This window comes from Lutra lutra, chromosome 9 (genome assembly GCF_902655055.1).
Source record: "Lutra lutra chromosome 9, mLutLut1.2, whole genome shotgun sequence".
NCBI classification, from domain to species: Eukaryota; Metazoa; Chordata; class Mammalia; order Carnivora; family Mustelidae; genus Lutra; species Lutra lutra.
Window position 1 is genome coordinate 133966146 of NC_062286.1, and position 16744 is coordinate 133982889.

The 16744-nt window shown below is 49.4% G+C and overlaps 1 protein-coding gene across 1 annotated transcript in view; it reads right to left on the bottom strand.

Annotated features, from left to right (window-relative positions):
* NFATC2 (nuclear factor of activated T cells 2) overlaps window positions 1-16744 on the bottom strand; it is a 139924-nt gene that overhangs the window by 73796 nt on the left and 49384 nt on the right. Inside the window, 3 exon segments of the mRNA XM_047744765.1 lie at window positions 2322-2494; window positions 3509-3638; window positions 3641-3710. Of these exon segments, the coding sequence (XP_047600721.1) occupies window positions 2322-2494; window positions 3509-3638; window positions 3641-3710 (373 nt within the window).

Consider the following 16744-nt stretch of genomic DNA (forward strand, 5'->3'; position numbering starts at 1 on the left):
TACTGAGTAAAAATGAGTGAATCACTTTACCAAGAAAGTCTGTTTCCTTATCTGTCAAAAGGAGGTGGTTGAATCAGCCAAATACAGAAAAAAGCCTACATCTGAGGTTCAAACAAGTTTGTAACACCCCAGAGATCTTGCTGGAGGTGCACAAGGTTCAGGGGTGATCCTTAAAGTCTCAGATCAATAGGAGATACTTTGACACAGACACAGAGAGAAACAGGGTACTCTGGCATGTGCCTCTCTTGAGGCCGCCTGCTCCCCACCTTGCTACAAACCACAGCCCCATCCTGTAGTGTGAGTCATCTGCCAGAAAGAGGAGACTTTATCTTCTCAAAATCCCCCAAATTACTGAGGAAGAGCCCAAGTTTCCTTCCCAAAAACATCTCGAGATGTTCGAAACCAACATCGGAGTGGGGCAGCCTCCGTGGCTAGCACTCAGCGGACAGGGGTGGGGTCTGCTGGGTAGGGGAGGGGAATTCCAATGTTTCTGAGATGATGTTTTTCAACACTTGTTTTCCTTTGTTGTCTGCTGTTGGGTCTTTCTCTTCTAACATCAGAGGACAGACTCACTACCACGTTCAGCCTGATCCACACACATCATGACTCGTAAGGCTGGAAGAAATCATAGGACCCCTTCATCTTTTTCCAAAGACCAACCAAGACCAAGTTCTGGCTTCTCTCCCAATGAGAGCCCAGGCTCTTTCCTCATTGGCTTTCAATCCTGAGGGTCAGGCTTCCTCAACCCTCTCTGCATAAAGATATTCATGCATTTGCTTTACTCATTAATGTCTGATTAAGATTATCTCTGATTAATCAAAGCCACATGAAGATTTCCTCTGATCCAGACAGTATTTTTGAATTTGTTGCTGTGGTTTGTTGTTGTTGTTGTTGTTGTTTGTTTTTTTGTGTTTTTTTAATCAGGAGAGTTTTGGTTTGTCTTAGAAAGTCAGAGGATTTGGCCACCCCTAGCCTACAGGCCCACATGGAAATACTGGCTGGGGTGACAAAAAGGCAGTCCCTTTAGGTGGGGAACATGTCCTCCTGCTCCCTGGTCTCCACCACTCCCTACTGCCTCCCACCAAGCCACTCTACTCCTCCAGGGGACCTCCCTGGTCTCCACAGGCAACGGATTTTTGCGACACAGAGTTATGGTAAAATGTCCAGTAGAAAGGAAAAAGAACCCTGAAACACAACTGAATACAGAACATGACTGTAACAACATGAAAAATGCTCTCAGAAGAAACTAAAAAATAATATAAACAGCTTCGATTTCTGCAACAATGTTTACTTTTTTCTCCTTCATGCTCTGACAAACGATTTGTGAACTCTCAAAGCCGGGGCAGACGATAAGCTTTGCCATGTCGAACTGCAAAAAAACCAACTACAAACCCTGCCTCAAGCACCCGGGAATGAGCTCAAAGCAGCTGCCTCTTTCAAAGCCTCATGAGAACCGGGCCAGCTCCTGCTCAGGGCCCGTGCACATGGCAGGTCTCGGCCACCGCATACTGGATCATTCTAAGATTCCTCTGGATCTTTGTCTGGGCATCTTTCCCTGTCCACATCCCAGCCCTGCCGGCACAAGTTAGCCAATCTCTCAGCTCCTGCCACCTCCCCCCTACAAAGTGGGCTTCATGGCACCAGCTATCACCAAAGACTGTGAAGATTCTACGAGATTTTGAGTGCTGAGATTTCGGCACTGAGACCCGAGGAATCACCACTCCAGAGGCTAGAGCCACTGGGATACTCTTCTGGTGGGAAGGAGAGGTGAACAGGGGCCTGGGTGGCTCAGTGGGTTAAAGCCTCTGCCTTCAGCTCAGGTCATGATCGCAGGGTCTTGGGATCCAGCCCCACATCGGGCTCTCCACTCAGCGGGGAGCCTGCTTCCTCCTCTCTCTCTGCCTGCCTCTCTGCTTACTTGTGATCTCTGTCTGTCAAATAAATAAATAAAATTCTAAAAAAAAAAGAAAGGAGAGGTGAGGAAAAGAAAAAGAGGACACTGTGTACAGTAAAACCACTCCAACAGCATCTACCCTCTTTAAGACCAAAACATTTACGCATTTCGAATGTTCTGAACGAAGCTGTAGGCTACTCGTTAGCTGTATTATTTTTTAATTTCCTGTGAGACCACGAAACCTTCCACCAGTAAATAGAAGCAGAGAGAAACTGCTACATGGGCTCTGTCTCTGGGCCCTTGGGTCCTCTCGGAGCCCCTGATGACCCCTGTGCGTCCTGCGTCATCTTGCTGGGCACCCTGCCCCGGGCCAAAGGTCACGTACATACACTTTGCAGAGGCCGACCCTGCCCGAAGCCCAACTTACAGCACTCAATGGGGTTAGACGCCGTCTGCAGGGAGACAATCCTGCCGCTGGTCTCTGGAATGTGCACTCGGAACACCAGGCGCACCCGTGTGTTCTTCCTGCCGATGTCCGTCTCGCCTTTGCGCAGCTCGATGTCGGCGTTCCGAAGCTTCAGGATCCCCGCGCAATCAATGCTGTGGGGAGGTGGAGAACCCCGGTTAGAACTGAGCATCTCAGGGAAAAAGTTAAGATCGCCCACAAAACCACCTTACTCAGTTAACCAAAATCATTCCACCGCCAGCTACGGCGATGGGGGAAGGCAGGGAGGATCGCAATCCACGGTAAACACTTCCACCAGGAACTGATGCCCAGCCGGAGGTCAGACGCCTGCAAAGTCAGGAGAGAAACCCCCAGGGGAAATTACTTCTCTAGGGAGGTTTTTTTCCATGCCAAATTTTCTACTCCCAAAAGTATCTAAAAAGCTCAAATGTGCAATGGGTAAAATTGATTATAGACAGCTCAGTAGGTAAGAGGGATGTATCACAGTAACTGTAATTTGATAAATGTACTGTGGTGACCGAAGAACGCATTCTTATTCTGAGGAAATGCACACTCACGCATCTAAAAGTAAAAAAAAAAAAAAAAAAAAAGTCACTCTGTCTGCAGCTAAGTCTCAAACAGCTCAGGAAAGGGCAAAGAGTGAATGGAGCAATGACGCGTGTGTGGGGCATGTTCACGATCGGCAGACCTGAGTGAACAGTAGACGGGAGTTCTTTGTAAGATTCTCATGGTTTGGAAGTTTGAGATTATTTTCTAACATGGAGTTTGTTTTTAACGCCAATATATGGGTGCAAACGTCTCCCAAACTTTAGCTATAGGCCTATTGCTTGGTGAATTTGACCTTTCTGCATCCTTATTTAATCATTTCTTTATGCCAAATAAATCTTGAATGTAACATAAATTAAGCCTCATCCCAAGTAACATAATCCACAGATGCACTGGCATTCTTCCTCCTGACACCCATGACAAGGACTTAGGCAGAGAACTCTGAAAATAGAAACTTTCTCAACAAATTTCGAAGGGTCCATCACAGAGTGGGAACCACCATCCATGGTTCGTTCCTTCTGCCAACACCAGAGTCCCCTGTCCCAACTTCCTACCCGCTCGCTTCCCCATAAGACCCCACCACCCTGGTCCCCAGCCCTTACGTTGCCCTCATGTTGTTTTTTGGTTCTAGTGGAATCTCCAGGACTTTGGTGTTGCCCACGATCTTCTCGTAGCTGGTGGTAGTGACGGTTTTGCCCGTGATTCGGTGCACCTGGTAGAAGGCGTGGGGCTAAGGATCCGCTCATCAGCTGTCCCAATGAAGATCTGAAGTCCCAGGGGCTTGTTTTCCATGTAGCCATGGAGCTGTGGGCGAGAACACAAAATCAAATTATTATAACACCTTTAGGACACAGGGTGCTGGTGGGTGTCATTCCACAAAAATCTGAGAAGATCCCAGGCGGCAGAAAGAGCACAGGATTGCTGCACCATCTGGAAGAATGGAGAACTAGAAGGGACCTTGATGTCCGACCAGAAGGGCTGCTTCAATAAAATACAGACACCCTCTCTAAAATGGAATATTAAACAACCATGAGAAAGAATGTAGGAGATCAGAACTGCATTTGTGAGGAAACAGCCAGAAACTGCCAGTGTTCAGTGTTGTCAGGAGGGGTATGGGGAGAGTGTCACATGGTGGTGAGGATAGAAAATATTGGGAAAGCTAACCAGAGCTCTGGACAGTGGTTGCCTGGGAAGATCAGAAGGAACTTACTCTTTGTATACGAAGAAATTCCAACTAACACGTTATATTTTTTAATTTAAAAAAAAGAAAGAAAGAAACAGGCAAAAGTACCATCATCTGAGTCCAAAGAAGATTAAAGACTGGAGAAAAATGTGTGCAACACAGAACAGGCAAAGGATTAGTACCTAGAATATATAAAGAATGCCTATAAAATTCCCGGCCATCCTATTTAAAATTGAGTCTTTCCCCCAGTGGGTAGGACTGCCTCCTTCCTTCTTCTCTAGCTCCTTTTCTTCTTTTATTCCATCTAATATTATTATGTATTTCCTCAATTCCTTTTGGTTACATCTTTTTTTTTTTTTTTTTTTTTGCGAAAGAGAGTGTGGGTGTGGGTGTGTGTGTACAGATGCGTGTGAGAGGGAGAGAGGGGCAGAGGGAGGGGAAGAGAGAGGGAATCTTAAGCAGGTTCCATGCCCAGCATGGAGCCCAACATGGGGCTCGATCTCACAACCCTGAGATCATGACCTGAGCCAAAATCAAGAGTTGGGCACTTAACCAACTGAAACACCCAGGTACCCCAGGTCTTCCTCTACAATTAGACCATCACCTCTTTGAGGGCAGGCATGTCTATTTATTTTACTTGTCACAATATCCCTAGCCTAGAATACTGCTTGGTGCATTGTGGGCAAGCTGGTACACGTTTGCTGAATGCATTAACAAAATTATCCAACAGAAAAATGCAAAAGAAACGTCAACAGGCAAGTCACAGAAAAACAAATGGCCACTGGCATGGAAAAGATGTTCAATCTGACTTATAAACAGTAAAATGCAAATTACATAAAGATAGGAAACCATTTTTCACCTGTTTGATTGGCATGCATGTCGGATTTTGATAAATCACACGTTTTAGTGACTTCGGGCACAGAGGCATGCTCACACAGTTCACAAGAACATACCCTGGTATGACTGTTTTGTTCATTTTTTTTTTTAAGATTTTATTTATTTGTTTGACAAAGAGATAGAGCACAAGTAGTCAGAGCAGCAGGCAGAGGGAGAGAGAGCAGCAGGCAGAGGGAGAGAGAGAAGCAGGCTCTCGGTCTAGCCTGGAGCCTGATATGGGGCTCGATCCTAGGACCCTGGGATTATGACCTGAGCCACCCAGGCACCCCTGTTCATATTTTTTAAAAGACTTTATTTTTGAGTGATATATACCCAGCATGGGGCTGGAAACTCACAATCCCGAGATCAAGAGCTGCGTGCTCTACCAACCAAGTCAGCCAGGCGCCCCTTAAAGAGAATTGTATAGCAGCTATTAAAATTTAAAAATACACATTCCCTCTGACCTGGTAATTCCATTCCTCACTATGTGCCCTAAAAGAAATACTGTCCATTCAGGAAACATGCACAAAAATATTTACTAAAACAAATGGAATAATAAACAATTACAGCAATAGGCTTCTGAGTGATATGAAATGTCCAGGCTATGAAATACTACATCAATTAAAAAACAAACAAAAAAAGTAGAGATCAATGAGTTGACCCAGAAAGATCTAAGACTCACTACTGAAAGAAAAGACAACTTGCAGAAAAACATGTATTACATGATACGATTCATTTTTTTAATGCCGGATGTCTGGGATCTCTCCATTGATAGATATAAATACAATAGGAAAAGATGGAAGGGCGCACTCCACAGGGACCACAACACGGTCACGTCTAGGGATGGAGGAGGAGATCAAGGTTAAGAAGGTGCTCACAGGGGCGCCTGGGTGGCTCAGTGGGTTAAAGCCTCTGCCTTCGGCTCAGGTCATGATCCCAGGGTCCTGGGATCGAGCCCCGCGTCGGGCTCTCTGCTCAGCAGGGAGCCTGCTTCCTCCTCTCTCTCTGCCTGCTTCTCTGTGATCTCAGTCTGTCAAATAAATAAATAATTCTTTAAAAAAAAAAAAAAAAGAAGGTGCTCACAGAAGACTCCTCCCACTTGATTCACAATGAATGAAGGATCGATGCCTAGACACTTGCGAGCTGTAACACTGGTTTAATATCTATGATAACAAAAGAAAGAGAGGACCAGGCTGAGACTTCGAAGACGGTGTCCTGTCTCGCCACTCCCCAGCTGAGAAACACTGTTCCTTCCCCAGCAAACTGCAAGGGGCTATGACAGGTGACAGCTCCCTAAATCCTACCCTTCTCTGCAAGTCTCCAGAACTAGGATCTCCAGCCAACTGCCCGAAAGCAAAGGCCGTCCGGCCATGGAGGATGACACAGGGTCTGGAAACTCTGCGGGCCCCCACCATCAGTACAAAAACTAAAGAAAAGGGAAAATCTAGTTTCTCAGACACACTGGCCACATTTCAAGTGCTCAGAAGCGACAGAGGGCGAGTGGCCACTGTCACAGATAGCACAGACACAGAACACCTCCAACATCAAATTCCATTAGAGGGCACGGGTCTGGAGAGATGCCGTTCTCTCTACCCTTCCAAGTGCGGAGACAGGCAGGGAGGGGAGCTAAGCATGGCGACACCTTTTTTTAAAAACCTGCCAGGCTGACACCCACAGCATTTACATGTCTGGGACACACCCAAGAGACGCCCTGGGGCAAAGATGGAAATCCCAGTCAGAGCCTCTTATCTTTCTCCCCCAGGCAAAGTGAGGAACAGGGCCAGGTTCTCTTGCAAAAATCCAGGGGGCAAGGTCAGATCAAGATATTGTTTTTGCTGGGTTTGCTTTGCATGGGGACCCAAGATAATCAGAAGTCCATCCCTCCGTCCTGGAAGTCTGGCAGGTAGTAAACAGAGTTATCACACAGTGAAAAGTAGGCCAGAGAGATAGTGAGCACCGATGGTCTCAGGTTCCCTCCTCTGCCCCAGGACCAAGAGCAGAAATTGCAGCTGGGTGTGCTCACGGTCAACAGCCAGGGGACACCTGAAGACAAAACTTGTCACATCCTGACAGCTCTACCTGAATCCAGTCATTTCTGTATCTTCCCCTGCGGGCACACGCACCCCAGCATCAGTGCCCCTTCGCTGGCCTCTTGCTGGCCTTCCACGGAAAAGCCAATAACGTTTAAAAAAAAAAAGTGCAAATGAGACTCAGACATGCCTCTGCTTACAACTCTCCTGAGACTTCCTGTGGCCTCAGACTTGGTCCCAGTGTCGCTGAGGCTTCCACCAGCCCAGCAGCTCACTTCTCCCTCCATCCCATTAGGTCCCTGCCAAGACCAACCAGTCTTCTGTTCCCTGAGCCCACAGAGCTCTCTCCAACCGCAGGGCATTTGCACAGCCCCCTTCTCTGCCTAGAACGCTCTCCCACTGGTACATTTTGTTTTCAGATACCTTCAGGTCTTTCCCGAACCACACCCAGGGCTGGAGCCAGCTTTTTCGGCCTTGCAAGAGCCACTTGTTGAAGGTTTTAGAAATTTTAAGAGCCAGTTGGTGCTACAGTGGTAACCTGAAGTCAGCCACAGTGGGGATATTTATACCACAAAAATTGGCAAATGCTACACATTGGAGCTCTCCCCCGCCCAGAGAATCAGACAATGCACATTCTCGAGCACACCCCTGGCATGGTGACTTCATTACCATCTGAAATGTTCTTGCTTTGTTGTTTGCTTAGCACCTCTCCCTCCCCCCTGAACTCGAGGTCCAGGAACCTTGGTAGCAGGAACCTTGTTGATTTTGTTCCGCGTGACCCATCAACGTATTGTGTTCACGGTCACAGGCAACAACAACGGCCCAGCAAAGCTCATGCTTCCCACAGGCCGAGCACCATGCCCCAGCTCCCTGCACGATGCGCCCACCGAGGCTTGCAAAGGGCAGGGGACCCGTCCAGCTAACTTGACTAGGATAGGGCCCAGTTAGCAATGTGCAGCCAGGCTCTCGGGCCACCCTGCTCCCCCTAACTGACACACGCTCTGTGACCTGGGGGGTCCACAGCTGCTCTGGGCTCGAAGACTAAGGTCAGAAAGGCAGATCAGGTCCTCCGAGGAAACACAGGTCAGTGTGCCATTGTGAGACGCAGCATGTTCGTCCTGCTACATAAGGACGGGGGAGTAGGTGGGGACGGGATGGACAGAAAGACAGGCACCGGAAATCAACACAAGTAATAGCGCTGAGAGAGAGACCCACTCCTTGAAGAAGGACCCCTCTGCATTCCAAAGCAGCCCCCCCAGATAAGCCAAACTGGCCGCCACCTCCCCAGGGGGGCGTCCCCTCTGCGTGGAACAGAGAGGGGTGTGGGATGGTAGAGAGAAGAAAGGATTTCACTCTCCGTCAGACAGCTGGATTTCGACCCTGGCTCTACCACTTATAAGCTGTGACTCTGGAGCGGGGACTCCACCCTCCTGGGTTTCAAATGCTCCCGTGAAATGGGGGTGTCACCTCCTACTCCCTGGGGCTCTTTCAAAGGCTTTAATAAGACACCTTTTGTGGGGCCCCAAAGGAGAGCTCCCAGTAAGTGCCACTGGTGAGCAGAGGCTTTTCCTTGTCATCTGAGGATGACATGAATCAGAACACGAAGGTGATACTACAGAACTGAATGGAAAGGTGCAGAACGAATGTGAAAGACTAGCAAAGTGAAAAACGACCCGAAACAGCCTTGTGGGAGGTAAACCCGGCACTAATTCCAGTCTTCTCTGTGGGCTGGCTGACAGCCACTCCGTCATGGAGGGCTGGAAGGAGGCGGGGCCCAGCGAAGAAACCTCACCATTTTGCAAGAAAAGCAAAGAACACTTCCCCTCTACCCTCCCCACCCCAGGAAGGTAGTAGAAGGGGCCCAGAGCCCTGACTGCGTGGCCTGCTCACTCTGGAGAGCCTCGCCAGGCAGCTGGAGATTTGGTAAGGAGAGCATGGAGCCATTTCCTTGATTCTCCAAAAGCCGAGTGATTTGGGTCTAATGAAAAGAAATTCGGGTCCCAGGATGGCCTCATCAGCCGCTGAGGTCCCGTGTGCCCTGTCATCCCCATTTTAGGGAGACTTTGGTCATGAGGACTTCTTCTAGGATCCTCCAAAGGTAATGTCTCACTAGGGGCCTGGGTAAGCAAAGTCACCTTCCCACCTTAGCAGACACCTGCTGCAAACCTAGAGAAGTTCAAGGTCAGCTGGTCTCCCAGGCACGAGAGGGTCCGCTTCAGGCAGCCAAGGTGAGAGCAAAAGTTCTGCTTCTTGTCATTGGCCAGGCGGCTGAAAGGGTTCCAGGAAGAAGGGGGGTTTCTAGCACACACTGAGGCTTGATACCCAAGTGGGCAGTGGCAGGCTGATTTAATCTGCACAGCAGGACAGCAGGGTTACTCCTTTTTTGGAGGAGAATGCTGAGGCTCAGGAGGACCCCCCAGCTTTGAAGCCCCCCAAGATGGAACCCCAAGGACGTGGCCTTTTTGGCTGCCTCGTGTCACCCCTGCCTCAGAAAAAGGCCATCTCTCCTGGCATCTGGAGGAGACATCTTAAGACAGGCAAGAGCATCCTGCCAGCTTGGCAAACAGAACCCAGGGGTGAACATGGTCTTCACGCCCTAGAGACCCAGGGTTTCATGGGGACTGGACGGCTGAGCATCAGAAGCCCCATCCCCAGACTCAGGCTCCGCCCACTCGCAGTCTAACCGCTCTGCTGTGCAGATAAAAGGATCATCAACCTTTGTTGGTATTAACTGTATAACAAGACAAAGGAAAAGTAAGCAAAGGTTCATTCACTGTAGAACAAATAGACAGCGCCCCGAAAAAGTATAAATTATAAAGAAAATACTCTTTCAAAATAAGCAAGCATTTTAGTGTATTCCTTCCAGACTTTCCTTCTAAGCACACACATGTTTGGGATTCTAGTTTACATAGTGTTTCCACTTAACAATACAGTGCGGCCATTTCCCCTTGTCACTGAACCTTGTTTCATGAGACAATCTCTGATGACAGGGACAGCATCCGGGACTCAGACTAGTGAGGCCAGTATGATGCCTGGGCACCTGACATGGGATTTAAGCAGGCGCTGGTTGTCGGGGTCATGGAAATGCGAGGCAGGGAGGCGCTGCCTTACATTCTGCCTCACCCCTGCCCCTCTGGCCTCCTGCTGGCTCCTAGCCCTGGCATTCCCATCCTCTGCATGGGTCCAGACTTAACCCCTACAGTGGAGTACTTAAGTTGTTCAAACCTCCCCCCATGATAAACACCGCAAGGAGAACTCATAAATGACATTTCCTTAAAAATGATTTTTCTATCAACTCTGCTCAGAGCTTTTTAAATACTCTCAGATGGACAAGACTGCCACCGAGTCCAAAATGTGCGACTGATTTTCACTGTGGCGACCGGCCAAAGAAACTGTTTTGAATTTTACTAAAATCAAACTTGAACAATGTTAAGTAGCATTTTTTTGTTGTTGTTGAATTTGGAATATTAGGAAATTGGTATCGTCCGCAAAGACTTCACTCTGAAAGAAAGAAGAGCCCGTAAGGGTGTTTTCTTGTGACTCCCAATGGCCACATCGCGTGTGGGGGAAGATTTCCACAAATATGCACAGATCCCAAATTCTGCCTTTATTTCTGGATGCAAAACCTGCAGAACATACCTGCCAGCCCAGCCCCCCAACACACAGACACAGACACACACACATGAACAGACTCATACAGGCACATCCGCAAACACACACAGACTCACACACACAGAGACACATGCACAAACACACACAAGCATACAGACACATGCACAAACACACACAGAGATACATACACACACATGTACACACACAGAGACACATGCACAAACACACATAAGCATTCAGACACACGTACACACACACACACACACATACACAGACATGCACACACACAGACTCCCACACACAGAAACACAGGCACACACACACACACAAGCATACAGACACACGTATACACAGACACACATACAGATACACACACAGACTCACACAGATACATACAGACACACACACTCACACACAGACACACACACCAGGGAAACTAGACCATGATTTGCTCTCATCTCAGGCATCCCAATAAGCATTACATAACCATCTGGTGAGCACATACTAATAATTTCACTAGAAATCCTAATTCTCAAGACCTCCTCTGCCTCACCTGATACTGACTCCATCTCCAAGTCCTGTCAATTCCATTTCCTAAAGCCCACTCAGCCCCACACCCTCCCTCCCTCCATTGCCTCTCCACTCATCCAAAGTACCACCCTCCCCTCCAGCCCTCACTCCCCACTCCCCACCTTGCAGCCAGGATGACCTTTGAAACGGGTCAGCCATCCCTCCCTCCCAGTCCCTCTGGCACAGGGCCAAGCATGGTCTGGCCCCGCCCCAGGGTGCACCCCTACCCCCCCACCCCTTATGAGGTCTTCCCTGCCTCTGACGATCAGGAAAAATCTCCCCCCATCCCCCACCTATGCCCTCATTAACTCCTGGTCACACTACAGAGCATGGCTCAAATCTTACTTTCCACTGAAGACTTTCCTTGCTCCCCCGGTGGGGCAGGGCCCCTCAGTTACATTCTTCTTTGTTGCCTTTACCACCATTACCAGATCTAATTCGTTGCCCAACTAACTGGGGCATGTCTGCCCCCTTCCATTCCCATAAAGTTCCGTGAACTATTCAGCTACCCTTTTACAGAAGAGGAAGCAAAGTTCAGAGGCGTGAGGTCCCCGGTAAGCAAGCAGCAGAGCAGGGATTGGAATCCAGGTCTGACCTCCTTCATCTGCTCTGCATGGACTGACACAAAAGACAGGACAAGGTGCCACCCATGTAGAGTGGTTAAAATATGTAAACCTACGAGCAGAGCCTGTGGAAACAAATCCGTGTGTAATTTTGTAGTTATCTTTCAAAATTAAAAATGTATACCCCCTTTGATAAGATAATTCTACTACTAGTGAGTGGGCTGCCCTAGGGATGTCTTGGCACACGTGCAGAAAAAACTAAGGATGAGGTTATTCAATGCAGCACTCTTTAAAAATAGCAAAAGATGTGGCCCATCAAGAGTACTGGTTAAGTCAGTAGTGACATATTATGCAGTATAATGCTATCGCAGAGAAGAATGCATATTCTAGGAACCAGCATGGCAGTTACTATGAATGGCGTCCCCTGGCATTGTGCAGTGCACAACCTAGGCAACCCTAAGGAAGCTCTTAATATATGGATATGTCATAATCTCCAAAATATACCATAATGGTGAGAACAAATATATCTGTTTTTGTTATGAAACTGTGAGGGTGCAGAGTGTGTGGGTATCCAAAGTAAAATTTAAAATAAAATTAGAAATCAGACCCTATTTTTTTTAAATGTCCCCTGGATTTGGATCATTCCCAGGGAAAAGCTCTGTTGTCCTGGGAGCCCCAGGTTGTAGCTCCCCTGACTTATTATACTGATTAAAATTCAATACAAAAATTATTTTCTGAATGTATCATGTAAAAAATAAGGCCAAAACATTCACTCAAAGAAAGAGGTCCCTCCCCCCACCACCACCCTGGCCACTTTTCTCTTTGTGAATCTTAACATTTCTTTTAAAGGCCACAAGGAAGAAAAACTAAAGCAAGGAAGGTACCAAGAGATGAACAATGTGCCATTCCATCCTGCAAGAAAAGTAAAATCCCAGGACCCACCTGTGGAAACCTCAGGGTAGGGGGTCCAAGGTAGAAGCAAAGGAAGAGGCAAGCAAAAGTGCTCCCTCGAGTTCAGGGTATGGGGCTTACGACCCAGAGAGAAGCAAACCACGCACCGTAGCCAGTTGCACAGCAAGTCTTGGTGACTCAACGTTCAAAATCCATCCAAAAATCTAACTGCTTGTCGCAAGCCCTATTACCACCACTCTGGTCTGAGCTCCCACCATCTCCTGCCTGGACTAGTGCAGTAGACTCCTTCCTGGTCTCCCTGCTTCTATCCTCCCTCTTCCCCTCCACACAGTCTTCACATAGCAGCTAGAATGATCTTGAAATTTTGAAGTTAGAGATCTTGTTCCTCTGCTCAACCTGCCTCCGTCCCACTCTCCCCTCTGCCCCTGACCACCACAGCAAACATCTTACTCAGATCAGAAGATCCTACAAATCTGATCTGGTCCCCTCTTCACCATCTCCAGCCCATGCTCCTCACTCCCTCTGCTCCAGCCACACTGGCCTTGTCATCCTCAGACGGGCCTGACACCCTCCTGCCTCAGGGTCTCAATGCTTATTGTTCTCATTGCTTGGAATGTTCTTCCCCCAAATCCACAGGGCTCACCCCTCTCCTTAGTCAAAACTCTCCTCAGACAACTCCTCATCAGAGCGCCCTTCCCCAACCACCCACCCCAGTGTGGCCCCCCATATCCTTCCCACTCTTCATGAGCCCACCCTCCTTTACGTTACAGCAGCCACTCATCACTACCTGACATCGCACGATATATTTATTTGCTGGTTTCTGTCTCCTCACCCACCTGTCTTGGTCACCGAGGCAACCACAGTGCCCACGGGGCCATGCAGTGCTCGACGCGTGAGCAACATTCGGAGGAAGGAGAGCCCAACGGGAGGGGCTTGAGCGGCTGCAATCCCCCCAGAGCCTCCCCTTCCCCTCTGCTGCCCACACAGCCTCCTCTCCAGCTCAAACCATCTTCCTGCCCCAGAGCGACTGTTGCATCCTGCTCAGCGTGGACAGGACTCGGCTAGCTGGACGGCTGGTCCCTGGGCCACCCTGTCTCAAACAGAGGTGACAGCATCCCCAGGGTGTGATAAGAAAGGAGTGCCACGTCTGCTCTCCACCCCCTCCGGCACGCCCCCACCGCCAGACCTGTCTTAGGCAGCAGGAGCCCCCTGGGACCGGCAAACTCCAGAGGCCCACGGAGAGGGCCACGTTCTGAAATCACGCGGTGAGCCAGAGAAGGGGAATTAGACATTCTGCACAGGCTTGAAAACAAAACAAGACAGTCTCTCTCAGGATTCTAAATTAAGAATCAAGTCATTCTATATTTCTCACATCACTGGAAATTAAAAACAGACCCATCTACTGCACAGCAAGCACGCTGCCTGAAGAGAGGCCTGATGGCCTGGAACACGCTAAATTTGTTTCCAATTACCATGTCCACATCGGAAACCCCGAGGAAGCCATAGAGAGATCCGAGGCGAGGCGCGATAATGGCCGGGATTCCGGACCAAACGTATGTCTCCCCCCAGCACCTCCAGGGGTCTCTAAGCAAAGGCACCAGACCCTTTGGTCCCATCCCCTCTCGAAGGCTAGAGACACCTGCTTTTCCTCCTCGGGTCTCTTCCTTCTCAAGCCCCGGCGTCTGGCCTGCCCGGCCTCTGGTCCGCTCGACACAACCGTCAGCTGGCCCATGGCTCCCCACCAGCCCCCCATCCTGACCAACTATCTCTCTGGGCCAAGGAGTGACTGAGTCATAGAGGAGATGAGTCTGGAAGGCCTGGATGAATATACGCGAGCCTTCTTTGAGTCAACCTTTGGATGGAGTTTGGGGGTTTTCTGTTTTTTTTTGTTTTTTTAAGAAGCCAAACAAGAACTTTTCAGGTCTTCTTTCTGTGCTACCGCTTGTGTGGGGCTGCTGCACCGCGGAGGGCTGTGAGTCCTGGGGCCAGACTGTCTGGGGTCACGTCCCAGCACTGGTGCTTCCTCTGTCATGGGAAACAGACTTCTCCGGGTCTCGGCATCTTCATCTGTCAGCGGGGCTAAGGGCGCGACGGCCCTCCCTGGGCTGCTGGCGGGATCACGTGACTTACATCTAAAGCCTTCAGCAAGATTTCAATAAATACCCATTTTTATTAATATTTTCCCACCGATAATGGCTGGGTGACTGTTGGTAAATTCCTCTTTTCTAGTTTCAGTTCTTGGAAAAAAATCATCTCAGAGGTTGTCTCTCAGCTCTAAAGTGTAATGATCCTCAGCTATGTTTAGAATAAAATCCAAATGCCTCACCACCGCCTACAAAACCCTGCCTGATCTGGCTGGCCTTTGCCCAGGTCACCAACTTCATGTCCCCAACTCTGGTCCAGCCACGTGAACCTCCTTGATGCTCCTTAAACAGGCTGAGCACGCTCCTACCTCAGGGCCTTTGCACTTGCTGTTTCCTCAGCCTAGAACACCCACCCCACCTCCCCTCCCACCACCACCATCACCCCCTCTCCCCCCGCCAAGATCTTCCCATGGCTGGTTCTTCCCAATTCTTCAGGTGTCAGCCTAAATCCAAGGCCTTCTCGGAGCAGCCTGGCTACAGCCAAGCCCCAGCCCTCACCCCACTGTTATTCCATCATAGCTTCCTGTTGATTTCCTTCCTGGCAGTGATAAGTGTCACCTCATGCTTCTGCTTATTATCTGCCCCCCCCCCAGCCCCAGCTGGTAGAATGAAAGTTTGTTCTTTGCTGTGGTCCAGCCCCTTGAGCAGTGCCTGGCATATAGTAGACATTCAATAAATATTTGCTGAGTAAATAACTGAATAGATTGATTCTCAGGTTCCTATGTGGCTCAACATATTGCCAGGTGATTCATCCTCCAGTGACCCTGAAAGAGGAGGCTTATTCATGTCTGGAAGAGAATCTCCACGTTTGGAGTCTGCCTAAATTCACTACCGTTTGAGCCAGTCTGCAGGAATGTGTCTCACCGTGAAAGAGACATACTATACCAGGCCAAGTCCACTGGAAGTCAAAGGGGAGACAAACTCGGGCTGGAAAAATGAGATTTACAATCTCTTCTCCAGGCAGTGTTCAGGGATCAACCCAGGGAGAGACTGAGTCGAAAGTGCAGTGACTTGGCAGCCCCATAGAGATGATGAGGGAAGAGTGAGGTCCAGGCAGTGGCCCCTGCCGCCTGAGTGTTCACCCAAAGACCAAACAAAAAGGGACAGCATACTTCAAAAAAGGTTTCTCCAGGAGTCTCTCATTCCAGGCACCAGCCTGATATTGAGGAATAGGACACCTACTCCCTGTGGGGGACCTGGGCCCTGGGAGAAGAAGGAAGGAGGAAGAGATTGGGAGTCCCCTTGCAGGGGGCAATCGGGGACCCAAGGCAGCTCATGGCCATTCTGGTCATTCTGTGAACCCATCTGATCCTGACCAGTGGTACCCGACTCAGCAGCAGGGGTGAAAATCCCACCATGATGGCAGCCCCCAAGAACACTCCGATAAAACGCCTCAAAGAGACTGCAGTCCAGCTCTGCATAAATGTTCCACCAAAGACAGGGACATCTGGGGGAAGCGTCCACTTTGGCCTCTCCTTCGTCACAGCAGCCAAAAGCAGAGAGCGAGCCCCGGGACGGTGGGGTGGGGAAAGGCAGACTCCAGAAATGCAAGAGAGCCCTCAGAGAGGGGAGCCGTCCCCCATCCAATCACACCCCCGCCCCAGCCCAAAGGCCGCGCAGGTCTCCCTGGATCCAGACCAAGAGCTCTGAGTCACTTTTGCCACCAGCGGGAAAAGGGGAAGGCAGACGTGATGTGTACCTTTCCGTACTCTATTTTGGGATTTTAAGATCCAATTTCTTTCGTTTCAAAGGGTGGGTTTTTGGAGGGGCCCCTGCACAGCTCTGCTGCCCTGAGCGCGGCGAGACAGCGGGGAGACTGCTGTCGGTGACCTGGGGAGAGGCGGGGCTCTTTGGCAGATCAACAAATCACATCATACAGGAACAAGGAGCCCCTTCTTGTGTGCAGCCGCAAGGGGCCTGGCTTTCGTAACACGGGGGGGAGACTGTG